This window comes from Pantherophis guttatus, chromosome 6 (assembly GCF_059756535.1).
Source record: "Pantherophis guttatus breed Tessera chromosome 6, ASM5975653v1, whole genome shotgun sequence".
Classification (NCBI taxonomy): domain Eukaryota; kingdom Metazoa; phylum Chordata; class Lepidosauria; order Squamata; family Colubridae; genus Pantherophis; species Pantherophis guttatus.
This window is the reverse complement of record NC_142068.1, coordinates 72,274,564-72,300,934: the sequence shown is the minus strand read 5'-3', so window position 1 is coordinate 72,300,934 and position 26,371 is coordinate 72,274,564. Positions and strand designations below refer to the sequence as shown.

At 39.9% G+C, this 26,371-nt stretch overlaps 1 protein-coding gene across 3 annotated transcripts in view; it reads left to right on the top strand.

Annotated features, from left to right (window-relative positions):
* The window catches only part of A1CF (APOBEC1 complementation factor), a 45,818-nt gene that overhangs the window by 6,042 nt on the left and 13,405 nt on the right, over positions 1-26,371 (top strand). For all 3 annotated transcript variants that reach the window (XM_087871750.1, XM_034425951.3, XM_034425952.3), the window contains exons 2-8: positions 7,092-7,235; positions 8,576-8,710; positions 11,199-11,329; positions 11,498-11,736; positions 14,266-14,430; positions 22,097-22,194; positions 23,827-24,097. In XM_087871750.1, the coding sequence (XP_087727876.1) occupies positions 7,137-7,235; positions 8,576-8,710; positions 11,199-11,329; positions 11,498-11,736; positions 14,266-14,430; positions 22,097-22,194; positions 23,827-24,097 (1,138 nt within the window). In that variant the 5' untranslated portion in view covers positions 7,092-7,136. The remainder of the gene's footprint in view (positions 1-7,091; positions 7,236-8,575; positions 8,711-11,198; positions 11,330-11,497; positions 11,737-14,265; positions 14,431-22,096; positions 22,195-23,826; positions 24,098-26,371) is intronic.

Sequence of the window (26,371 nt, the reverse complement as noted above, 5' to 3'; positions counted from 1 at the left end):
AACATACCTATTCTAGCAACCGTTCTTTGTTTTGAAAGACAAGTTGAAAGACAATTATGAAATGAGAATTTCCTTCCTGCAGAATCACACATACCGTGATTCTGCTAGGATGAAAAGCCTACCGCTATTTTTCTGCCAGTTCTCTCAGCTCTGCCTTGTTTAGTTTTGTGGGGGAAGGAGGTGCAGAGAAACCTGGTCAAAAAGACCACTATGAAGCAGAAAGCAAAGTTCATTGATTACTCATTATCAAACATGAGCCTCAACTATATAATTTGGTTCAGGAACCAAGTCAGCAATTTGGAAACTGAATTCACCTTGATTAGGGAGAGCAAGTTTTCTAGTGAACATGTACCTCAATTTGGAATAAGTGGAAGTACCGGTAGATACGTGGCTATTTTTGAAATTTGTGCAGCTAGCCAATTATTAATTCTGCCAATGATGAAATGAATAAGCACAGTGGTTCTGGTCTATTTTTTTGTTTGATTAAACATTTCTCCCATTTAAAGGAGTTATTGAAATCTACCTTGGAGCATGAGTAGATAAAATTTGTAAGCACCTCATCTACTGCTTCAAATTAATCGAAGCAGAAGGATTTGTGCAAGAATAAAAATCTAGGTTTTATATTTTAGTGGACAGTGGTTATAAAAATGGCATACAGATTAAAAATGGTTATGAAGATGGCCTCAAAAAAATAACTTGAGAATTTTGAGACAGATAGTATCAGGACAGTCATCCACTTCTCCCTCTTCCTCCACTTAACAATTTAGAGGAAAATGATGGACATCATAATATCCTTTTAGACCAGAACCCTTTTAAAAAATCAGTGTTTGGGTGAGTTCCTTTAATGAATGGCAGACAGGCGCTGTGCTCAGGTGAGGCTGAATGCAATGGTGAACAGATGCAAAATGCAATTATCGATTGTGAGGCACCTGTGAAGCAAACTATGCTCTTTCACAAACACTTTCAAAAGTAAATACAACAGTGAATATTTAAAAAGAGGGGTTCATCAGGCTGGAAATCCACTCACTGCTTACACTGCTTACACTTCTACACATTCCATGCTTAGAAAAATGCCACGATGCCCTTTTGCAGCATTTTCAAACCAGTGTACTAATCGATAAATCAAAATCCCCCCCTGCTTTCTGAATATGAGCTAAGTTGGAAAACAATAGCTTTTATGGACAAGGTTGGAGAAGGGATGAACATTTCATTCAGAATTGTAGCTTTCATTGCAAAAGCAGGTAAAAGTTACATCATATCTGAAAAGTCAACTGTCAGGTTGATGACAGGGAAGAGACAGCACAAGCTATTGGCAGAATTATCTGGGCACTGGGCAGCATTCTATAAAGCCTATATTAGACTCTGTGGGGTTGCAATTACTATCGTGTGGATGCACGGAGAGGGCATGATTTTGTGTGCTGCCTGCATATGATGGATGGAGCTTCGGTTGTTTGTGCGGACTGGTTTCTTGCATGCCATGGACCAGTCCATGGATCGGGGGTTGGGGACCCCTGGATTAGAAGGCTTCCAAGGTCCCTTCCAACTCTGTTATTTTGTTATTCATAAAGCATGAATAAAATTCTGTGGAAAAGATACAGTATATGAGAAAGAATCTTGAAGGAATCTGTCTTGTTGATCACTGAAAAGTCAAGACCTCAATAAAAAGAAATTTTAGTCCATACTAACAAGAGCCATGGTGGCGCAGTGGTTAGAATGCAGTATTGCAGACTAATTCTGCCAGCTGCCAACATTCTCACCGGCTCAAGGTTGACTCAGCTTTCCATCCTTCGGAGGTCAGTAAAATGAGGGTCCCGATTGTTGGGGGAAATATGCTGACTCTGTAAACTGCTTAGAGAGGGTTGTAAAGCACTACGAAGTAGTGTTGCAGTATTGCAAGCACAAAGATAGCCAGGGAAGTGATTGAAGCCCAGGAAACTGACAAGTGATTGTCAGTTAACAGGAGTGCTGAATTACTACCAGCTTATCAAATACTTTGGAGCCGGTGGCTTGGCAGCACAAGGAAACAACAGCCACTCACCAATCATCAATACACCAATCAGATATATATATATATCTTTTTTCTTTTTTCATAGGCTTTTATGTGCATATTCTTTCTAGCCAGGTTTTACCTATGTAAACTTAGTTGTTCTTCAGCCCTAGGTTCTGTGAAATCTCATTCACAAGTTCTTGGGCCCTTTTTCTGCTGACAAACTGCAACTCTGTTTGGGTGGGGGCTTGGTTGTGCTCAGCTTAGTCTGAGTTGCAGGAGGATTTGAGCTGGTGAGCTGCGTTGTTGTTGTTTGGCTTCGTGTTTGTGGCCGTGCGAGCTCTTCATGGTGGGTGTCAGTCTGCTTCAACGCAACAACAACGCAGCTCACCAGCTCAAATCCCCCTGCAACTCAGACTAAGCTGAGCACAACCAAGCCCCCACCCAAACAGAACACACCCCCAGCCAATCAGAGCACAACCAAGCCCCCATCCAATCAGAGCACAGCCAAGCCCCTAACCAATCAGAACACACCTCCACCCAATCAGAACACAGCCAAGTTCCCACCCAATCAGCTCACACCCCCACTAGCAGTTAAAAGGAAGAGACAGCTGCGATTTCACATTGCTCCTGGAAGCACGAAGCCGAGAACACCAGCCTGAAGATGACGAATGAGACTTCGTCGAAACGTCGCCAAGACACTTCCAATTTTACGTGGGAGAAGACCCGAATAACCAAAGACCTACATATATATATATATATATATATATATATATATATGTGTGTGTGTGTGTGTGTGTGTGTGTGTATATATTTTTACAGCAATGAGACAAATAAAGACACTTTGTATGCTTTCAAGTGGCTTGATCAAATCTCATTCCCTAATGATATATTCAGTGCTCTGAGTAGCTTCTACTTTCCCTTCAGGTTTATAATACCATACTTTTTTATGCAGGACGAGATTTCAGCATCAGAAGTATGAATTAGAATGAAGTGGTTTATCCAACAATGATTTGATTTTTTTTTCTCCATTCGTGACGATTTCTTTCATTATTATTCAGAAAATATCAATTAACTTTTATTTAATGTTCATTAAACATTCAAAATCCACCCCCATACTGCAGAAGGTTATTAAGGAATACGGGGTATTAGATAATATTAGAATATTAGATAAAGAATGGGGAATATTAAGAAAGGAATGCTTTTGAATCCATTCATCTGTGTCTTTCAAGCTGAATCCTTTGATCTTCCCACTCATAATACAATACTGTATGCTTGATAATTTATCCTTGGACGGAGTTCTGAAAGTCATCTTCAATAAGAAATCATTTCTAAATTTCTGCCTTTGCATACATGTTGAATAACTAGGATTTTTCAATACTTCTTTCAGGTGCTTACTGCCTTCTATTTATAAATATTTCATATCAAATGGGAATGAAGAATAATAAAAGGAAATGTGAATGGGAAATCTGACACAGTTCAAACTATCAGCTATTATGACAAATATCAATCTCTTATTCATAATTAGAAATATATTGTAATGAGAGAGAGAGAGAGAGAAATTAAAAGATAATTTATACTCCTAATTGCTGCAAAGAATATCAGAAGCCACTTCTGTTATATTTTTTCTTTCCTTTCTACTTTTTTTTCAAATTTTTCTTTTTTGCACTTTTTGTTTTTTCTTTGATTTTTTCTTTTTTTCTTACTTTATATCAGTTTGTTTTAGCTTTTATCTTCTTGTTTAAACTTTTTAATGAATATTATGTACAAAAAAGACAAATCAAATCTCTTGATTTGAGCTAGGAACATCTCTTTGGCTGATATGAAATATTTACTACTTGAAGATTTTGGCTAAAGAGCATTTTTTGACCAATAATTTTGTGCTAAGAACTATTTTTATAACATGGCATGGAGTAGATCAACATTTTCAAGTACTAAATAAGTATTTGGATGATGATGATGGTGGTGGTGGTGATTGATGATGAATGTATTTTATTCTCCTTATGTACACTGAGAGCGTATGCACCAAAGACAAATTCCTTGTGTGTCCAATCACACTTGGCCAATAAAGAATTCTATTCTATTCTATTCTATTCTATTCTATTCTATTCTATTCTATTCTATTCTATTCTATTCTATTCTATTCTATGATGATGAGCCATAAAGGCAACATCAACTCTTATCAACCACACAGAAACATCTTGAAAATGATCTGCCCCAGTTTGTTCTTTTGGGTCCAGCAACTTGATGCTGATTATTCTTTTCTTCTCTTTCTTTCATCATTCCCAGCTTTATTGCTTTCTCTTGAGAGCTAGGTCATCACATAATATGTCTGAACCATGATAATTTTATTCTTTGTACATCATCTGGCTTAATTTATTCAATTTATCTGTTAGTTTGTTTTCTTGGCTGTCCTTGGTATTCTCAGGAGTCTTCTTCAGCATCAGACTTCAAAAGTTTCAATATTCTTTTTAGCCTGTTTCTTCAAAGACCAATTTTCACTTCTGTTGATTGTCACAAGAAAAAACAATAATGCATTGTGTTCCTTGGCTTTTTGAATTGGCATTTCTCCTTCCAACCACGTTTCTAACCCTGTTTTGGATGATCTAACAAGTTTTTGCTAGCATGTGACATTAAAGATACTGGACAATAGTGTTCACACTCTGTTAAGTCTACTACCTTTGGTATTGGTAAGTAGACTTCCAACCTATTGGCTAATGTGTCACTGTCCAGATTTGCTGGCATATTCGATTAGAATCTGTATTTCTTCTGTTGCTTTCCATATTTCTGTCAATCCATGTAGTCTTCCAGTTTGGTAGTGATCAGAGTGCCAATCTAACTTCATCTTCTACTCCGAGAGGTTCTTGTACGTTCGGGGTGCAACATTTAAAAGGCCTATTTTAAAAGACCTTTAAAATAAGGATGGGAGAACCTACACAGAGGCAAATAATGTTACTCATAAAAAAAGTAAATTCATGTGACACTTGCTGAACACTGAAGAAAAATGCATATAAGGAAAATATTCAATCCCCTTCCCATTTTATATATTCATTGAATTTCTGAAGATGACCTGAACTGGATGGCTGAATCTTATCTGGACTTCCTTAGCAAACTTATATTTGGTTTTTGTGCAGACAGTTCTTCCGTGGGTATTAGAATAGAAATCCTTTCATCAGCGACTATCTAAATATTTAACAAACAAGGCGTATTTCATACATGTGTTAGATAATTTAAGGTACTTTTTAAAATACCGTGTTTACATGCGCAGCAAAGTGAAATGACTTGAAATGAAATTCCCATACATTTGAAATGTCTCTGAAATCAAGCTTAACTCCTAGAGCCGTGATGGTGAACCTATGGCACGTGTGCCACAGGCGGCACGCAGAGCCATATCAATGGGCACCCGAGCATTGCCCTAGCTCAGCTGTGCACGCCAGCCAGCTAATTTTCAGGCCTTCCGGGCCCACAAAAAGTCGGCCTCCAGAGGGTCTCCTGGGGCAGGTGAAGGCCGTTTTCACCCTCCCCAGGCTCCAAGAAAGCCTCTGGAGCCTGGGGAGGGCGAAAAATGGGCCTTCAGGTCCCACTGTGCCATCACATGTCAAAAATGGGGGTTACGTGGGGGGGGTCACATGCGCATGTGCAGGGGGAGTATTGAATTATGGGTGTGGGCACACGTGCACGTGATCAGGCCAGCGACAGACAAAGAGGCCTGGGGTCAATAATGGTCTATGAGAATGACTTTGAGGGATAGGGGAAGAAGCTGTCCCACAAACGATATCACAACCTACAAAAGAAAAGGGGGCATGGGAAGCATCTCAGAAGAAACTCTCCCTAGTTTTTTGGAGAGTGAAGTAAAGGGAGGGGGAGAAGTGCTTTCACACTTGCAAGATTCTGTTACTGTAATTTTACGATAAAGATAGTATTCATGGTTTGTGCTTCTTGTCTAGACTACCTTGAAGGATAAAAAGGGTCAGGTTAAGTATAGTGAGACATAATATTGAAGTTGGTAAGAAACATTTAAAAGATGTTATCTTATCATCAAGAGATGTTTGAAAATCATTTAAAGCAGGGATGTCAAACTCAATTTCCTTGAGGGCCACATCAGGGTTATATTTGACCTTGGGGTGCCAGGGGGGGCATGGCCAGGGTGTGTATGGCCAGCTCAACGTCACTTGTGTTGGGGGCGCCTGTGGTGGGCCAAGCACTTTGCCAGCGAAAACAGGCTCCTGAGCGCCGTTTTCAGCTATGACGGCTTCCCGCAACCCTCTGCCAGCAAAAACTGAGCTCAGGAGGATCTCCCCCAGCCCTCATGGGCTCCGTTTTCAGCTGCAACAGCTTCCTGCAACCCTCTGCCAGCAAAAACTGAGCTGAGGATTGCCCGCAGCCCTCACAAGCTCCATTTTTGCCTGAGACGGTCTCCTGCAACCCATTGCCAGTGAAAATGGAATTCGGGAGGGCCGCCCACATCCCAACCGAGCTCTGTTTTCACTGGCAGAGGCACCCCAGGCTGGTCCTTTGCTGTTTCCAGGGCAGCCCCACAGGCCACGTCTAAGCACCCCACAGGCCAGATCTGGCCCCTGGGCCTTGAGTTTGATACCCCTGATTTAAAGGAATACAGGACATTTCAAATACTGCAAGCTAAAGCCAGGCATTGCTTTATACAAAAACTTTATACCAAGGGTCCCCAACTCCCGGTCTGTAAACCAGCACTGGGATGCGGGATGCCAGAGCCCAGGCCATGCAAACAAGTGAAGCCCCATCTACAGGATGCAGGCAGTACGCAAAACCACGCCCCCTCTTGTCTGCGGAAAAACCTCTCTCCACAGAACTAGTCCCTGATGCCCAAAAGGTTGGAGGCTGCTGCTTTATACATTATTTTGGAGTGGACCATCTGAACAATTTCTTCTCTCAAAGTCCTCACAAATCTTAGGGAATAAGAATATCCTCAGCCTGATTCTCTGTCTTTTCTGAAGGTGTTGGATTTCCAGTTCTGTTTTCTAATTACTCTGAGTGATTCCTATAAAGACCTCCCTCGTTGCTGTGATGGAAATTTCCTTTACAAAACTATTTTAATTTGCTTAATTTATCTTAAATTTGATTGCAGTGAGTACTCCTAATTAACCTGATTTTTTGGTGGTAATCACACACAATGGAATCAAATAAAAAATCCGGGGATGGATTGACCGGCTCACAGAAAGAAGCTGCCCTACGCACTTTAATTCAGCGCACAGGATATAGTTTGATTCAGGTAGGAACTTCCCTGTCACATAAATACAACTGCTAATTTGAAAGTAAAACAAGGAGATTGATGTCTACTACACTTCCCAATGGGTTTCACCAGAGGTTCTCCCCTAAGTAATATCTTTTGTTTCGTAATGAGGATCAAATGCTACATGGGTTTTCCTGTGCCAGTGACTTCCATCCTGATAATCTTGCTACCAGGGGTGTTTCTGTGAAGTGCCAATTCACATGGTAGCCCTGCATTCAACATATCAATGTGAATCTAGGATTCAGCAGAGGGACAACTAGGTCATTGATGATTGGTCTCAGATTTTTTTCCAATCAGTTGCTCATTCTCTTGCCTTCCATGCAGGTTTATGGCTTTGAACTCCACACACAGAAAAATGGAATATGTTCTCATGCACATTTCTCCTAAATATACTGTATGCATGGGCTAATATATTTCCTCAGACAATGCTTTTTACATAATATACATAGATTTCTATGCAGCTTCCTCTAGTAATGCATTGCAACCTAACATCAGGGGTGGGATTCAGCCAATTCGGACCAGATGCTAATTTTACATCTGGTTCACTGAACCGGTAGTTGCAAAGACTGACTAGCCCCGCCTACCCCACCCCTCCCAGGAATCTCCACGTGGCCTGTTTTGGATGCCAGGTAAGTGCAGGGCCCGTGCGGAGGCTCTGGAAGGGTGAAAAATGGGCATCCCACAAGTTCCAGAAGTCCAGAAACGATCCTGTTTCCAGCCTCCGTAGGGCCTTCAGAGCCCACGGGACGCCATTTTTGCCCTCCTTGAGGAAAGCCTCTGGAGCTTGGGGAGGGCAAAATTGTCCCCCCTCCCCCACCAACATGGTGCAGGAGACTGAGTAGGCCACACCTACCATGGCCATGCCCACCAGCAACCGGGCAGAGAAAATTTGCCTAATTTTGAATGCTAAAATTTTTGAATCCCACCCCTGCCTAACATTATGAAAGGCAAATATACACACAGAGAGACACACATTTAATTTACCATAATGATTCAGAAAGTATATATTTGCAATTTAAATCAGACAATGAAATACAAAATGAATCCAGTTCGTCTTCATTCTTGCACAATTCCAGCCATCTTTAAATGCTCTTTCCTCATGACTAAGTAAGTTCCTTAATCACTCGAGAGGTAAACAGAGGTTCTAAAACAAATCTAACGGAGTCAAGACAGGACCAGGAGCAAATAAAAGGAGGATAAAGTTTGAGTGAAAAAGATATAACTACAGGAAGACAATTCAATGATATGACTAGGGATATATAAGCAATGTTGAAATTAATACAATTCCAAATTTTGTTTTTTGTTTTTTTTTCATTAAGGAAAATGGTCAACGAAAATATGGAGGGCCGCCACCTGATTGGAATGGGCCACCACCAGAACGAGGCTCTGAGATTTTCATTGGAAAACTTCCCCGAGATCTCTTTGAAGATGAACTCATTCCATTATGTGAAAAAGTAATAATATAATTTAGTAGGTTTTCTTTTCTTTTGTGTATATTCCAAGGAATGAAGTTATTGGCAGGACTCGTACCTTAAAAAAAAAAAAGTAAAGTTAAATGAACGTTTCTCTGCGGTGCCTGTGTCTGGACTTCTCAGGAGAAAATGTATTTTTGTGGATGCAACACATTTCTTCGGATATATATATTTTTTCCTAGAACAGCACTGCATGTTAGACAGAGACTCTACCACAGCAACTCAGATGTTACATTTTCTAACATCTCATAGGTCATAGTCAAAACCTTGTTGGGCTCTCCAGAGCAGTGGGTTGCCTCGTGTAAATCTTATCCTTCAATGAATCCATTGTTCATACAGACCTGCTCTGTCTCATTCACTTTTAATAATTGCACAAAAAATAACCCACTTTTAAATATTGACCGGAGGTAGCTAATTTGCAATTCCCAGGTAAGCATCCTGTTTTGTAACTCCATGTGTAATCTATAAAAGTGATTTTACAAGGGCTACTCAAATATCTTTATGGCAGCCTCTATCATTTCTAAGTATTGTTCTGGACACACAACAATCTTCAAGATGACACAGGATTTAGTGTTGTTCTTAGACAAATATGTCTACTATTCTGTAACTTACCTATATTATTCCTAAAGCCTTTAGAAACTCTTGAAGTGGTTAAAGTATTACATTGACTAATCCACATTCATTTAGAAACCATTAATGTCTAACTAAAATGGTGCTTATCAAAGCAGATCCAACTAAGGAAATGTATCAGAAAGAACTAAAAATCCATAATTTTTGGATCCTTTGTGATAAGTATAATGATCACATGACCTGGAACACTGCAACCGTCATAAATATGTGCCGGTTTCCAAGCGTCCGAATTTTGATCATGTGACCACAAGGATGCTGCAACGGTCATAAATGTGAAAAACAGTCATAAGTCAGTTTTTTCCGTGTTGTTGTAACTGGTCTGTATTGAATTTCCACCCCAATAACTTTGGGGTGGAATAATAACATGGCCATTGGCCACTGCTGGCTGGGGTATACAGGAATTGAAATCAAACACATCTGGAAGATAGCAATTCTGAGAAAATTGTTCTTCAGAGTATGCTCAATGTCTCAGTGAGGTCTAAGCAGGGGTGAAATCCAGCAGGTTCTGACAGGTTCTGGAGAACCGGTAGCGGAAATTTTGAGTAGTTTGGAGAACAGGCAAATACCACCTCTGGCTGGGGTGGGAATGGAGATTTTGCAATATTCTTCCCCCAGGAGTGAGGACGGAATGGAGATTTTGCAGTATCCTTCCCTTGCCACACCCACCAAGCCACACCATGCCCACCAAGCCACGCGCACAGAACCTGTAGTAAAAAAAATTGGATTTCACCGCTGGATCTAAGTATACAAAAGCAGTCACCTATCTATTTATTTTTCTTGGGCTTATATGTCATTTCATTCATAACCAACTTTAAATGGACTAGCCTCAGCTTTTAGATGTTAATGTGGAAACTTTTTCCACATTCATATGGAACGAAATTTCATTTTAATGTATGCCAATTAGTGTACATTCAAAGCAACAATAAAGTTATTCTAAATCTAAGCCTAAATTTAAGTCTAAATACCAAAAGAATCTCATGCTTGTATTGCATTGACTAGGGAGCTATTTTTCTGCTATTTTTGTCTTGAAGTATTTTTCTCAATGCAAACAATTCATTGTAACAGTATGACTTACCATACACTTTATAGTACATTCACAATGAAAATTTAGTATTGATTTTATTAATTTATTATTACAACTTAAATTAAAGCCCAAGAAGAAACGTATTCATTCAAGTTGATAAGACAATTTAAATCAGATTTTCTTAAGGTACATTTAAATCAGTGTTTCTTAAACTTAAATCAGGGTTTCTAAGGTTTCTTAAGGGGGGTCCCCCATACTTTCAGGAGTCCTCAAAAATCAAAATTATTTGCCAGCCTACGTAGAAAAATACTATACTACCATATTAAAATCCTATCAACCATGATAAGTAGTAGCAGCAGCAAACGTGTTAATATTAATTTTTAATATAATTTATGTCAAATAATACAACCCACACAAAGAAAAGTTCTTTTGGGGCCCTTCGTAATTTTTAAAAGTGGGAAAGAGTCTTGAGAGGAAAAAAGTTTAAGAAACACAGAGGTTTCCTGAAACAAGTCTATAATTTTTGGAATATATTAATAAAGGTCTTTACTAACTTCCTGGAGCTTCAGCATATGCCTCTTGGGTTGGTTGGTTGGTTGGTTTGATTAATTGATTGATTGATTGTTTCAACTGTATAGTGAGTCAGAAAACAGATCTCAAATAAAGTCTATTGTAAGGTAACCTGTCCTAAAATGAAACAGGCATACAGTCAGAATTGTGAGGAAAACAGATCTTGATAAACTGTAATGCAGATAATAATTCCTTTTCTAAAAAAAAAAAAAAAATCCTATGGAATTTTGTGCTTGACTTTTCCAGATTGGTAAAATCTATGAGATGCGGATGATGATGGATTTCAGTGGAAATAATCGAGGATATGCTTTTGTAACATTCTGTAACAAACAAGAGGCAAAGAATGCAATCAAGCAACTGAACAATTATGAAATTCGGTAAGCTGACTTTGCTTATTTTTATTTAATGGATTGGTATTTTGCCTTAAAAGGCCATAAAATTTAACAGATGGTATAGAAGCCAAGATCTGGAAACAAAACAACACAAAATAAATAAAGATTTTCCAAGGAGTTTCACTCCCTCAATGAAATTCTCTTTTCATACAGGGATGGTCGGTTACTCGGTGTTTGTGCCAGTGTGGACAACTGCCGCTTATTTGTAGGAGGAATTCCAAAAGCCAAGAAGAGGGAAGAAATTTTAGCTGAGATGCGGAAAGTGACGGAAGGTGTGATTGATGTCATTGTGTACCCTAGTGCAGCTGATAAAGCAAAAAATCGGGGATTTGCATTTGTGGAATATGGAAGCCACCGAGCAGCAGCTATGGCAAGACGAAAACTGCTTCCAGGTAGGGCCCAAAAAATTCCCTTACATGTAGTCCAGGAGTCAGCAACCCACAGCTCCGGAGCCACATGTGGCTCTTGCATCCCTCTTCTCCCTGTCGCCGGTCGGCTCCACAATTGATAGAGCTTTTGATTAGGAAAGGTAGAGGAAAAAGGACCCTGCATCCTAGACTCTATGGTGGGGGAACCGGACTTCTGGTTGGCAGAAGAAAAAGGACACCACACTAGGAGGTGGGGGAACCGGACTTCCGGTCAGCTCCAGAATTGAATGGGGAGCTTCAGTTAGGACCTTTGTGGCTCTCTGAGTGTTTAAGGTTGCCAACCACTGATGTAGCCAAACCAACCTCAAACTGCAGTTGGGAGGGAGGGGTCACAGAAAAGCAGAAAATTGCTACTTATTATTTTACTAAAGGGTCTGCAGCCTATCCTGAATACCAATATTCACTTTAAAAATAAAAACCCCAAAGATTGATCTCCAGCTCAGCACAGTAGCACTTGATATCATTTCTAATGCTTTTGTCAAGTTTCATGCAAGAAGCATAAGCCAGAGGTCACAAAGTTATCCCTAATCCCTTATCTTCCTTCTCAGTGTGCAGAACTCAATACACTGACCAACTTGTTTTGCCACCTGAGGCAGGAAAAAAAAATCCCCCACTTTGAACAGTGGAAAACCTCCATCCCTCTTTTCAATGTGGCCTGGCAGCCTGCTAGCTGTTTTGCATCTTTGGCTGCCTCTGAGGAAGTGTGTAAATCTGTGTGGGTTTTAAAAGAAAAGAAGAGAAGTTGACCAGAATAGGCCCTTAAAACAGGACAAGCATTATTAAAATGGTTAAGAAACTAGAAAGATTGAGTTTACTCTACAGCAGTGTTTCTCAATCTTTGTAACTTGAAGTTGTGTGGATTTTAACTCCCAGGATTCCCCAGCCCTACTGGGGAATCTGGGAGTTGAAGTCCACACATTTTCACGTTGCCTAGGTTGAACGACACTGTTCTATATAGTAAACTTGAGCAGGCATTTGGAAGGTCAGGAACTCCAAACAGTCTTCTGATACTTTGGAGATCCCCAGCAGGATGTCCAGGAACCACCAGTTGGAAAAGGGATTAATTTTTCAGTTTGTTTATGTGATTGTTGTTACTGAGGTGCGGGTGAGAATCAGATTTGGAACCTCTTTGAGACTAACTCTTCCCATCCAATCCTTAAAACACCTAACTCTGATAAATCATCTTGTCAAAATTCACCTCCATTCTCCCACTGAATTTTGGTATCTAAGTGAGGGGAAAGAACTGGATGCTAAATCTGATCCAAGGAAATCACACTTTCCTTTAATGTAAGATGTGAAGCTAATTAAAATAGCAACACACTAACAGAATCTGGCTCCCAAGCTTCACAAGGTGAAAAGTCACATCAGCAAAACTGTTTCAAAAAATATTACAGGTAGTTTTCGACTTAAGACCACAATTGAGCCCAAAATTCTGTTGGTAATTGAGACATTGAGTGAGTTTTGCTCCATTTTACAACCTAACTTGCCACAGTTGTTAAGTGAATCACTGCAGCTGTTAAATTAGTAACATGGTTGTTAAGTGAATCTGGCTTCCCCATTGACTTTGCTTGTCAGAAGGTCGCAAAAAGCGATCACATGATCTCAGGACATCATAAATACATTCCAAGAGTCCAAATTTTGATCAAATGACCATGGAGATGCTACAATGGTCGTAAGTATGAAAAATAGTCATAAGTCACTTTTTTCAGTGCCATTATAGCACTTAGCAATAGCATTTAAACTTATATACTGTCCCATATTGCTTTACAGCACTCTCTGGGCAATTTACTATGTCAGTATATTGCCCCCAACAATCTGGATCCTCACTTTACTCACCGCAGAAGGATGGGGGGTTGAATCACTCTAGAGCCAGTGAGAATCAAACTGCTGGCATTTGGCAAAATTAGCCTGCAATACTGCATTCAAACCACGGCGTTACCACGGCTCTTATTATTTTGAATGGTCACTAAACAAATGATTGTAAGTCGAGGATTACCAGTATGGACTCCAGGAAGATTCAGATTGATGGTTAAAGTATAAACTATAGTAAGTGTTTAAAAAAAAAATCCTAATCGAGCCTTGGTAGTACAGTGGTCTAAGGCACCCTGTTATTAAACTGGTTATTAAGACCAGCTGCCTGCAATTACTGCAGGTTCGAATCTCGCCAAGGCTCAAGGTTGACTCAGCCTTCCATCCTTTCTAAGGTAGGTAAATTGAGGACCCAGTTGTGAGGGCAATAAGCTGACTTTGTATAAATATACAAAAGGATGAAGGCTATTGCTGAGCACATTGTAAGCCACCCTGAGTCTCCGGAGAAGGGCGGCATATAAATCAATTTTTTTAAAAAAATCGGCTTTTTCCTTGTTCAGGAGTATCTTTTACAATAGCATAAATTCAGTTTACCAATGCATCTCTTCAACAAAAACCTTCTTACCTCCTTCCATAAAGATGACTTAACTTTTTATATTTATTTTCATTCCAATTACATTGCAGGACGGATACAGTTATGGGGACATCCGATTGCTGTAGATTGGGCAGAACCAGAAGTTGAGGTTGATGAAGATACAATGTCATCTGTTAAAATCCTCTACGTGAGAAATCTTATGTTAACTACTGCTGAAGAAACAATTGAAAAAGAATTCAACAACATTAAGCCAGGTAAAAAAGAAAACTAGCTTGGTCAATATTTTAGTAAGCTAGAAAGTTTAATAAAGTAATCCACTATTTATTTAGAAAAACACTAATTCCAATTGAAATATTTTTAATTTGTACGAATGTCAAAAAACTAAAAATAAGAAAGAACTACTTTATTGTCCAGAAACAGTATTTGTGTTGAAATAAATTACACCTTTAGTTGAACATGCTGACTGTAGCTAATAGGTAGTCCAACACATCTGGATTAAGACAGGCTCAGAATGTAGTTAATTCTTTAAAATTGATGTAAAACTGCACTAATGTTTGCTCAAATAAACATCAAAATTAATTTTTAAGTGGTGCATTCCAGAATTCTTAAATAAATCTGTTTTTTTAAGGCTAGCAAACCATAATTTCACTGGTTCATTAACCAGAAAAAAAAAGGTTCCGACGATCGGGCGGCACAGCTGATTGACAACTGGTAGTAAAAAAAATGCTTTTAAAAAATTGTTCTGATGATTGGGCAGCATAGCTGATTGACAATCAGTTGTGCTGCACGATCCTCGGAACCTTTTTTTTTCTTTTTAAAGCATTTTTTTACTATCAGTTTGCCTGAACTGGTAGTTTTTATCACTACCAGTTTGCCCAAGCCATAGCAAACCAGCAGCATTTCACCCCTGAGATAATCAAGCTGTCAATCAATAAGCATTTTTGTAAATTTTCCAAATCCTTAAAATTATGGTCCAAGTCATGCTGTGGAACATTTGCTCTCCCAACAAAAGTGCAGTGATAAGTCACAGTATGAAGTTGAGTTGTGCTCCACACTGATTGAACTATAGCATAGCTAGAAGCATGCCACTTCAAACAATTTGGAAATCTCCTTATGCTAGAGAATTTGTGTGGGCAGATACACTTTCAGAAAAACAAGTGCTTTATTTGTGAATCTTTTTTTCATATATCCAGTGAAATCCTGGATAGTGAACAAAATAAAAACAGTCATAAAACCCCTCAAAAGAAACCCAAATAAATAAGTCAAGCCTTCCCCCCACTCACCTCACAAAATCTCAGATCACATAGAACAGGGGTGTCAAACTCAAGGCCAGGGGCTGGATCCGGTCCATGAAGCACTTAGATCTGGCTCACAGGGCCGCCCTGGAAACAGCAAAGGACCGGCCCACGGTGCTTCTGCCAGAGAAAATGGAGCTCCATTTTCATCTGCCACAGCCTCTTGCAACCCTTTGCTAGTGAAAATGGAGCTCAGGAGCCTGTTTTCGCTGGCAGAGTGCTCGGGCCACCACAGGCGCCCCCAACAGGAGTGATGTCGAGCTGGCCATGCCCACCCTGGCCACACGCACCTGCCCCCCCGAGATCAAACACAACTCTGATACAGCCCTCAATGAAATCAAGTTTGACACCCCTGACATACAATGTGCCTGCATACAAACCAGAACGCCCATAATGAACAATCTGGCATCAAAACCTGAGGGAAGATGCAGGGTTTCCTGGTCTTCCCAAAAACCAACAGGACTGAAGCCTCCATATTTCTGGAGGGCAATGCCAGATGCTTATTGGGACTCAGCAGGTAACACTGTTTCACCAAGGGGACCTGGGGATGCCACATGTAGATAGATAGACACTATCTGAGATAATTGGTCCCGCAGATAACCTGACTCTGAGCGTCACATCTGAAAATGCACATCTTGAATTGCATCCAGAAGCATGTGCACCCCACAGAGCCAAAGTTTACAAGAGTGAACCATAGTGTACTCAATACTGCACATTGCACAATATATGCACATATTTAGGCTTCGTTGGAAATATGTCTTTCTTTTAGCATTTTTTATCTACTTGGACTTAAATAGAAGCCAATAGTGTGCAGCAGCAGCCAGAAAAGCCAATGCAATCCTAGGCTGCATTGATAGAGGGATAGAATCAAGATGATGTGAAGTATTAGTACTGCTTTACAAAGCCTTAGTAAGACCATGCATGGAATACTGAATAGTTCTGCTCACCATGATATATATAAAAAAGTTGAAACTCTGGAAAGAGTGCAGAGAAGAGCAAGAAAGATTATTAGGGGGCTGGAAGCTAAAACTTATGAAGAATAATTGCAGAAATTGGGTGTATCTACTCTAGTGAAAAGAACTAGGGGAGACAAGATAGCATTGTTCCAATATTTGAGGGGCTGCCACAAAGATGAGACTGTTTTCCAAAGCACCAAAAGGCAGAAAACTGATTAAGGAGAAAAGCAACCTAGAATTTAGGAAAAATTTCCTAACAGCGAAAACAATCAAGCAATGATTCAAGAATCAAGAATCAAGTGAATCAAGAAGCTTGCCTTCAGAAGTTGTGGGTGCCCCCTAACTGGAGGATTTAAGAATAGACTGGACAACAATTTGTCTAAAATGATATACGACAGTAGTGGGTTCCTCCCGGTTCGGTCCGGTTTGGCCGAGCCAGTAACAGTGACGATATGATGTCACCGAACCGGTTCTTCCCCCCCCCGCCCTCCCACCCCCCCACCCACGTTACTCTTACCTTTTATTTGGTCCCACTCCCAATCTATTGCTGCCTCCTGAGTCCCAGCTGATGACTAGAGGGAAAAAAACTGTTTCAACTCTTGCCGCGGGGCTTCAAAGGGCCGTCCTACAGCTGATCAGTGTTAAAAGCAAACAAATGAGTCGGGTTGTAAGTGCGAGGACTGGTCGTAAGTGCAAGGACCTTCCAGAAATGACTCTGACCAGTTAGCCACGCCCACCTAGTCACATGACCTCCAAGCCACACCCACAAAATAAGCCACGCCCACAGAACCGGTAGTAAAATAATTTAGAACCCACCCCCTGGTATACGGTCTCCTACTTGAGCTGGGGGTTGCATTAGATTACCTCCAAGTTATCTTTCAACTCTGTTATTTATGTTCAATGTATCTGCATTTAAATTTCAACCTGGTTCCCCATAACTTCTGTCTATATAGCAACTTAATTCTGAGGCCTGCATTCACTCTCACAGTTTAGAAGTACGAAAGAGTTTTGTCCACACAGCCATATAATGTTGTGAATTCAAAAACATCAAGTAAGTAAGGAATTTCCTTATATTCACACATTTGAAGAATATCCACAAATTTTCAACAGTATTTGAAACTTTTAAGTTTCTTTTTCTGATGCCAATACTTTCCAAGCACTTCTTAATGAATGGCCAGAGTCCTTTTGAATAAAAGTAGACAAACGAGGGCGATATGAGAAAAGTGCCCATTTTAGCTGGTAAGTGTAAATTGCCTGCAGATTGGTTGTTACTCAAAAGGTGAAAAGAAAAAGCAACAGAATAAGCCAGCAATTATAAGGTAGTTATATTGGGTGATTTTTGCTCATCCCTTTGACCATTGTTATATAAAGTTCAGATCTATGCCTACCATGCTGTTTAACATCTACAGGAATGGCCAAAACATTCTCAGATGGAGATTTAAACTTCATTGCCATCAATATATGGATTGCATCAAGTTCTAACCTCTCCTGTCCATCACTTGCCAGGAAAGCTCTGACATTTCCAAACCACCTAAGAAATCAATAAAGCTTTGCTACTAGTCAAGTTTCTCTCAAATAAAGGGCTCCTAGTATTATCAGAAAGCTGCCATATCCTTCCTTCCACCTTTATTACCGTATTTTCCGGAGTATAAGATGCACCTTAGTTTTTGGGGAGGAAAATAAGAAAAAAGCTGATTGGCAGGTGGATCAGCCTCCTGGAATACCCCCAATCAGCTGTTCCCAGAGGTGAATTTTAGCAATAGGTTCCTTGGTTGTGAGCTCTGTGGCTTACTTTTTTTTGCTTTTTTTCTGCCTCTGAAACTTCTGAAACTCTGTTTCAGAAAAAACTTTCTTTCCTGCCTCTGAAAGCCTCTGAAACAGAGCTTCAGAAAAAAAGCCTCTGAAGCTTTGTTTGGGGGCTTCTTTTCTGAAGCTTCTTTTCTGAAGCTTTTTTCAGCCTCTGAAACCTCCGTTTGAGAAGCCTGGCGGGGCGACATTCGGAGTATAAGACGCACCCAGATTTTCACCCTCATTTTGGGGGGAAAATGGTGCGTCTTATACTCAGAAAGATACTGTAGATGTTTTCTGGAAATAAAAATTACCCAAAAAGTGATGAGAAAATTTCCAAATGGAATACAACAGTTTATGGGCTCCTAATATGGCGTGAATGACAATCCCAATAGGTACAACATAGCCTGGTAGCAATGAGCTGCACAGGTATTCCTCAACTTATGATCAACCTTGAGCCCAAAATTTATATCGCTAAGCGAGACATTTCTCAAGTGAGTTTTGCCCATTGCACAACCTTTCTTGCCACAGTTGTTAAATGAATCACTGCAGTTGTTAAGTTAGTAACATGGTTGTGAAGTGAATCTGTCTTCCTCCTTGACTTTGCTTGTCAGAAGGTCACAAAGGGGGGATCACATGACTCTGAGACACTGCAACCGTCATAAATATGAGTCAATTGCTATTTTGATCACGTGACCATGAGGATGCTGCAAAGGTTGTAAGTCTGAAAAACGGTCATAAGCCACTTGTTTTAGTGCCTTTGTAACTTTGAACGGTCACTAAACAAATTGTTGTAAATTGAGGACTACCTGCATTAGGCTTTAGCATTGTTCCCTAATGCATCCTTGGGAGAAAAGAGATTGTCATCCCTTGTCATTTTTTATTTTGTTTTAGTGCATTCATTTATTTAATTTAAAACCACAAAAATAACCAACAATGCTGTAAAAGGAGTTTTCAAGTTAGAATTAGTCCATTGAAAAGGCAAATGTTAGAAGAGGTCCTGGATGGAAAATCTAATAAAACACACCATTGCTGAATCATCCTGAAGGCAGGTCATTCTATAAAACAGGTGTCACCACTAGAAAGGCCCTGCTTCCATTTCATTGCCTACCAGCAATCTACATCTGGAACGGCAGCATTTCTCTTCCACCAATAAGAGTAAATGTTCAATGAATAGTGTAATCCACGGGTATCAAACTCAAGGCCCGCGCCGGATCCGGCCCACGAGGTGCTTAGATCTGGCCCATGGGGCTGCCCTGGAAACAGCAAAAGACCGGTCTGCAGTGCCTCTGCCAGCGAAAACAGAGCTCAGGAGGGCCACGAGCAGTCTTCCCAAGCTCCATTTTCGCTGGCAGAGGGTTGCAGGAAGCCGTTGCAGCCAAAAACAGAGCTTGGGAGCCTATTTTTGTTGGCAGAGCGTTTGGGCCACCACAGATGCCCCCGACGCAAGTGACGTTGAGCTGGCCAGGCCCCCCCCTGCCAGTCATGCCCCCCCCTCTGAGGTCAAACACAACCCTGATGCGGCCCTCAATGAAATTGAGTTTGACACCTCTGGTATAACCAGAGATCTATTTGCTTTTGAACCCTTTTCCTACTGTTTTTTAAATATATTATTATGTGTGCTTGTGGGAGGGGTAACTCATTTCCCTATTTTCATAAGCCTCATTAAACCAACCTTTTAAATATATTAAATAGACATACTAACAGTCAAATTAACCTAATTGGTGCATGGATTAAAAACTATATTTTTTCTGGAGGGATAAGACCAGTACTTCAACTGGCATTTTAAAAGATGATAGTCTCCAAAATAATCTCATTAAACCATTTAATAAAATATTGATCAGTGGCCAACCGTTGTACTTGGTCATTAAAACTGAGCACAGCTGTTTGCTGCAGCAAATTCAGAATACAAATTCTCTGGCAACATTACAGTCCCAGAGCCTAAACAGAAAAGCAGAAATACAGAGAGGCTTTAGTTTAAAAAGCTATGTGTTGGGCTTAAAATGTATAGCTTCTCTCAAAAGATTTTGGTTTTATCTTTTGTTTTCCCAAAGATGCATGTACAATTATTCAGTGTAATTTTTTTATTTATATGACTTGCTAACTCTACCATAGAATAACAGAAATGGAAGGAACCTTAGAGGTCTTCTAGCTCAACCCCCTGCTCAGGCAAGAAACCCTATACCCGTAATGGCAAACCTATGGCATGCATGCCATAGATGGCATGCAGAGCCATATCTATGGGCATGTGAACATTGCCCTAGCTCAGCTCCAGCGTGCATGTGCGGGCCAGCCAGCTAATTTTCGGACCTTCTGGGCTCACCAGAAGTCAGGAAACGGGCTGTTTCTGGCCTCTGGAGGGCCTCCAAGGGGGTAGGGAAGGCTGTTTTCGCCCTCCCCAGGTTCCTAGAAAGCCTCTGGAGCCTGGGGAGGACGAAAAACAGGCCTACTGGATATTGGAACACTGCTATCATATCACGCCTAGTCCTTCTTTTCATTAAACTAGACATACTCAATTCCAGCAACTGTTCTTCATATGTTTTAGCCTCCAATCCCCTAATCTAATCCAGACAATATTTAATTTTGGGCTAGTATCAAGATCACATCATTGAGGCATCCATTGAAGTCACTTCTCAGTACTCTTCTGCAAAGCTTCTAGACCTCATGCTATGTTTCTTCTCATTTTATCCTACAATGTGGGTACACTGTTTAAATGTATATCAGTTAGAATGCAATTTTTTTTTAAATTAAATTCTGGCTTTCTTTAAGTCTCAGATCACTATGAATCAGTGAAGCCAATGAAGGCAGCCAGAGCTTGTCTCGATGGGCATCCGTAGAATCCAAACTTCAAAAATGGACTAGGCTGAACATTTTTGACTAGGGAATTTGTTTCGGAGATGCTACAAGCCATTTAAAACTTGCAAAGGATTAAGGCATTAGAAAAACCATTGAGCAGCCTCAGTTCTCCTAAAAAGGCATTATTTATGCATTTGGACAGAGATGTTTACAAGGGAAAACAATCCCTATTGGACATTTTCATTTTTAAACAAACACCAAAACTTTTTTTTAAAAAAAATGAAAAAAGAGGTCAAAGATTTGCAATCAGTTTACTACAGTTATGTCACAACTCCGTGAGCTATTTTTCCTTAACGAAAACAAGAAGTAGGAATTCCACAAGAAAAAAAGGTTACCCATCCGTGACATGTACAGAAATTGCTTACATAATTTATATGTCCAGGTAGTCCTTGAGTTGTGACCACAATTCAGCCCAAAGTTTCCGCTGCTAACCAAAACAGTTGTTAAGTGAATGTGGCCCCATTTTATGACCTTTCCTGCCACAGTTGTTAAGTGGCTCCCTGCAGTTAAGCTAGCAACACATTTGTTAAATGAATCTGTCTTCCCCCTTGACTTTGCTAGTGATCATATGACCCCGGGACATTGCAACCGTCATAACTATGAGTCAGTTGCCAAGCGTCCAAATTTTGATTATGTGACAATGGGGATGCTGCAATGGTCGTGTGAAAAATGGTCATGTTACTTTTTTCAGTGCCGTTGTAACTTCCAACGGTCACTAAAGGAATGGTTGTAAGTCAAGGACTACCTGTAACAGGATTCACATGATGGCATGCTGCTTCATGCTTTGCAGAACAGGACGCACAGAAGGAAATTCCTTTCTGGAGGTAGCATCTCCTAAATATACCAAAGGGGGAAAATATTACAATACCTCAAAATCGTGGTTTATACTGCCAGGATTTAATGCAGCACAAAAACCATAATTTAAAATTAAAGTGTGAGATCTAAACTTAAAAGCTGAGCATAAGGCTATGCCTTTTATTGTACAAATATGCACACGAGGTTTATCCTCCAAATCTCTTCCACAGGTTCAGTGGAACGGGTGAAGAAAATTAGAGACTATGCGTTTGTGCACTTTAATAATCGAGAAGATGCGGTGGAAGCCATGAAAATCTTAAATGGGAAGGTAATGATGGATTAGTTCTGCAGTTGCTGGAAGGCAGACAGAGAGTTGCATGCATGTTGCATAATATGATTTATAATGTTGGTTCTAGTACCTGTATTGCTGCTATTGGGGTAGGGTGGGGGGGTATGTACGTATCAAATAATGCGCCCTATAAAAGGCTTGGCAGAGAGTTTGAAGGGAATTGCTTCATTTTGCACTCCAGCAGTTTATTCTACTATGAAATATGTGGTTCATTGTTTTTGGATTTTGAGCTGCCTGATAAATCATCAGAGTCGACCAAAAGCAACTGCATTATTTATAATCCCATAAATGTTCAGCTAGCAAAATACCAGTCTGAACTGGTCAGTTTTAACAGTGCGCAATTTGCTTTCAAAAATACCAAGTGGGCTCTGTGTGTGTGTCTGTGTGTTTTGATGCACCTGTCCTGCTAGTCTTCAAACATCTCTGCAAGTCTTGCCCCACTTATGTAGACAATTTTCATACAGGGATACCAAGGCTGTATGCCAGTAAATCCAGATATACAATGCCAGTAGTCCTTGATTTATAACAATTTGTTTAGTGACTATTTGAAGTTACAGTGGCACAAAAAAGTGACTTAGGACCATTTTCACGCTTAACTATTGCAGCGTCCCCATGGTCATGTGATCAAAATTCAGACACTTGGCAATTGACTCACATTTATGACGGTTGCTGTGTCCTGTTGTCATGTAATCCCCTTTTGCGACCTTCTGACAAGCAAAGTCAATGGGGAAAGCCAGATTCACTTAACAATCGTGTGACTAACTTAACAACTGCAGTGATTCATTTAACAGTGGTGGCAAGAAATGGGGCAAAACTCACTTACCAAATGTCTCACTTAGCAACAGAAATTTTGGGCTCAATTGAGGTCATAAATCGAGGACTGACAAGGAAAGGTTTTCAGAAACTATAATTGCAAATAAGCCATGAGCCAAAAGAGCCATTTCTTTAGTTCTCATGACACATTGGTATAGGTGTGCATATATGGGTTAGTTAGTATCTAGTATTTTATAAATTATTTATTTTTCTCATCCTATATCTCATATATAGGATGAGATATAGCTCAAGACCGTATTGGTTGGAAACATACAGAAGAGGCCTTCACCCTGCAGTGGATAGACAATGGCTAGAATGATGATGATGATGATGATGATGATGAGAACAGAACAGAACAGAATAGAATTCTTTATTGGCCAAGTGTGCTTGGACACACAAGGAATTTGTCTTGGTGCATACGCTCTCAGTGTACATAAAAAGAAAAGATACATTTGTCAAGAATCATAAGGTACAACACTTGATAGTCATAGGGAACAAATAAGTAATCAAATCATCTTAGGAAACAGTCAATATAAATCGTAAGGATACCAGCAACAAGGTTACAGTCATACAGTCATAAGCGGGAGGAGATGGGTGATAGGAACAATGAGAAGATTAATAGTGATGCAGACTTAGTAACTAGTTTGACAGTGTTGAGGGAAATATTGGTTCAGCAGAGTGATGGCATTCAGGAAGAAACTGTTCTTGTGTCTAGTTGTTCTGGTGTGCAGTGATGATGATGATGAAGAAGAATATGATATATCATATATCTTCCTTGTGTTCTCTTCCATTTTCAAGGTGGTGGATGGCTCTCCCATTGAAGTCACCTTAGCAAAGCCGGTTGACAAAGACAGTTATGTTAGATACACCAGAGGCACAGGAGGTCGAGGAGCAGCATTGCCAGAATTTACTTACACCTTTGGCCATGTCTATGATCCTGCCACAGCTTACCTAGGAGCTCCAGTTTTCTATGCACCACAAGCCTATGCTACCATTCCTGGCCTTCATTTCCCTGCTGCTAAAGGCCATCTCACCAACAGAGGCATTATTAGACCTTCAACCATTAGAGGTAATTCTATTGAGCAATGCGGAATATTTCAATGTTCTTACTTGGTTGGACTGTCCTTTATTATTTTTCATTTGGACAAGTCTCTTCTGATATGGAATGGGTTACTTTAATACATAGCCATGTTCTCTAACCCATTTTAATTAAAGATCTTTAATGAAACCTGCATTGCTCTTCAAAATAAAATTATCCTGACTAATGGACTTGTATGTGAATGAAATATATGGCCAAAAGAATCTTATGTGATGTGATTATAACCTTTCTCCAAACTGGTATATTTAAACTATGTTAGAGTACAGCTCCCAAATTTTCAGTCAATATGCCAATATCAAGTGGATGTTGTGAAGGGTTGTAGTTCACTATATTTGGAAAGCACAAAGCAGTGGTGAAATCCAATTTTTTTTACTACTGGTTCTGTGGGTGTGGCTTGGCTGGTGTGGTGTGGCTTGGTGGGCGTGTCAGAGAAAGGATACTGCAAAATCCCCATTCCCTCCCACTCCTGGGGGAAGGATATTGTAAAATCTCCATTCCCACCCCACTCTGGGGCCAGCCTGAGGTGGTATTTGCCGGTTCTCCGAACTTCCTAAAATTTCACTACCGGTTCTCCAAACTGCTCAAAATTTCCGTTATCAGTTCTCCAGAACCTGTCTGAACCTGCTGGATTTCACCCCTGGCACAAAGGCACAAATTACAGAGAGAAGGCTAAAATGTGTGATTGAAATTTAATTTAAAAAGCTTATTTCAGTCAACATTCAGAGTGTAAGTTATGTTGCTTACAGGGATATTGAATGAAAATCCGGTCTACAAGCAAGCAGCAACTGTATTGAGCAATAGCATTTAGGCCCTTTCCAGCACTCTCTGGAAATGATGTTGAAGCATTATTTGCATATTGCCCCCAGCACTCACGGTCCTCATTTTACTGATCTCAGAAGAATGGAAGATTGAATCAACCTTGAGCTGCATCAGGATTGAACTCCAGGTTGTGGGCAGAGTTTGCCTGCAATACTGCATTTTAATCACTGCCCCACCAGAGCTCTTCCTTAGATTTGGGTCATTTGATAGAGCAGACTGTTCCGTGTTGAACTAGAGCTCTACTGATTTGCCTTTGATGGAAATGTTAAGAAACTAAAAAGTGGCATAATGTGAAACCAACTATGCCTGTAGTGGAGCATTGAAATTTGGTAGTTTTTCAGCAGACACGTCTCTTTCTGTAGACTTATAAATTCAGCAAGGAAATATCAAAAGTGATATACATGGATGTGTGAACCATCCTAAAATGTTTACAGAAATGAATTAATTCCGATGTGTGGTTGGGATAAGGTTGGTAAAATTATCGTGTCAAAATTATACCTTAAAACTGAAAAGCTTAACCTTAAAACTCTAAAAGAAATAAATTCCAATCTCTATAGCAGTTGTGGCTTTGAAGCCCCTGCTCTTTACCTATAAATGATAATCCTCTTAGAATTGGCTTCTAGAATTGAATTAGAATTGAAAATAATAATTGCAGAGGGGAAAAAAAGAGATAAGAAAGTGATTTAGAATTAGTCCAAGATATCACTGAGTCTTCAGGCATTTAATGAAATGGAAAATGGGAAGGCCTGTGTTACATGAATAATGACATAATTAGAATGCAGTGCAGAAAATGTACAATGTATAAAATAATATTGTGATTGATCCTTGCAGAGGATTGCAATTCCCAGGTTCAGTGTCTTTTTTTTTTTTTTAGTGTGAAACATGTTTAAATAGAAACCTAGCAAACCCAACATCTGTGAGGTGAACTTGCAAATACTAAAAATAATTAGAAGCCCACAGGATACCTCCCAGTTCACAATAAAATCCTATTGGTAGCTGTGCACGTTGCTGTGAATTAACACTCTTCATTTCACAGGCAATAAACAGAGTTTGTTCTTTGTGTACTGCTACTTCTCAATGGAGTATATTCTATTAACATAGCTAAAGAAATGTTAATGTCAGGAGCTGAAACTCTCAGTGTTATAGTAGATGAAGAAACTAATGTAATACCTATTGGCTTGTAACTAAAACTCTGCTGGGTTCTGCAGAATTTTGCTCTCTTGAAATATGCATTAGATTGTATCTCAATTGTGTCACCTTTACGATGGATGGATTTCAACTCCCATAATTCCCTTGCAGAATTCTGGGACTTGAAGTCCATACATGTTAAAGTTGACAAGGTTGAGAAACCCTGATCTAAATAAACACTGGTCTAAACTGGTCTAAAGAGGTGAAGAAGCTTCTTGGATGAGAAACAAAACATCT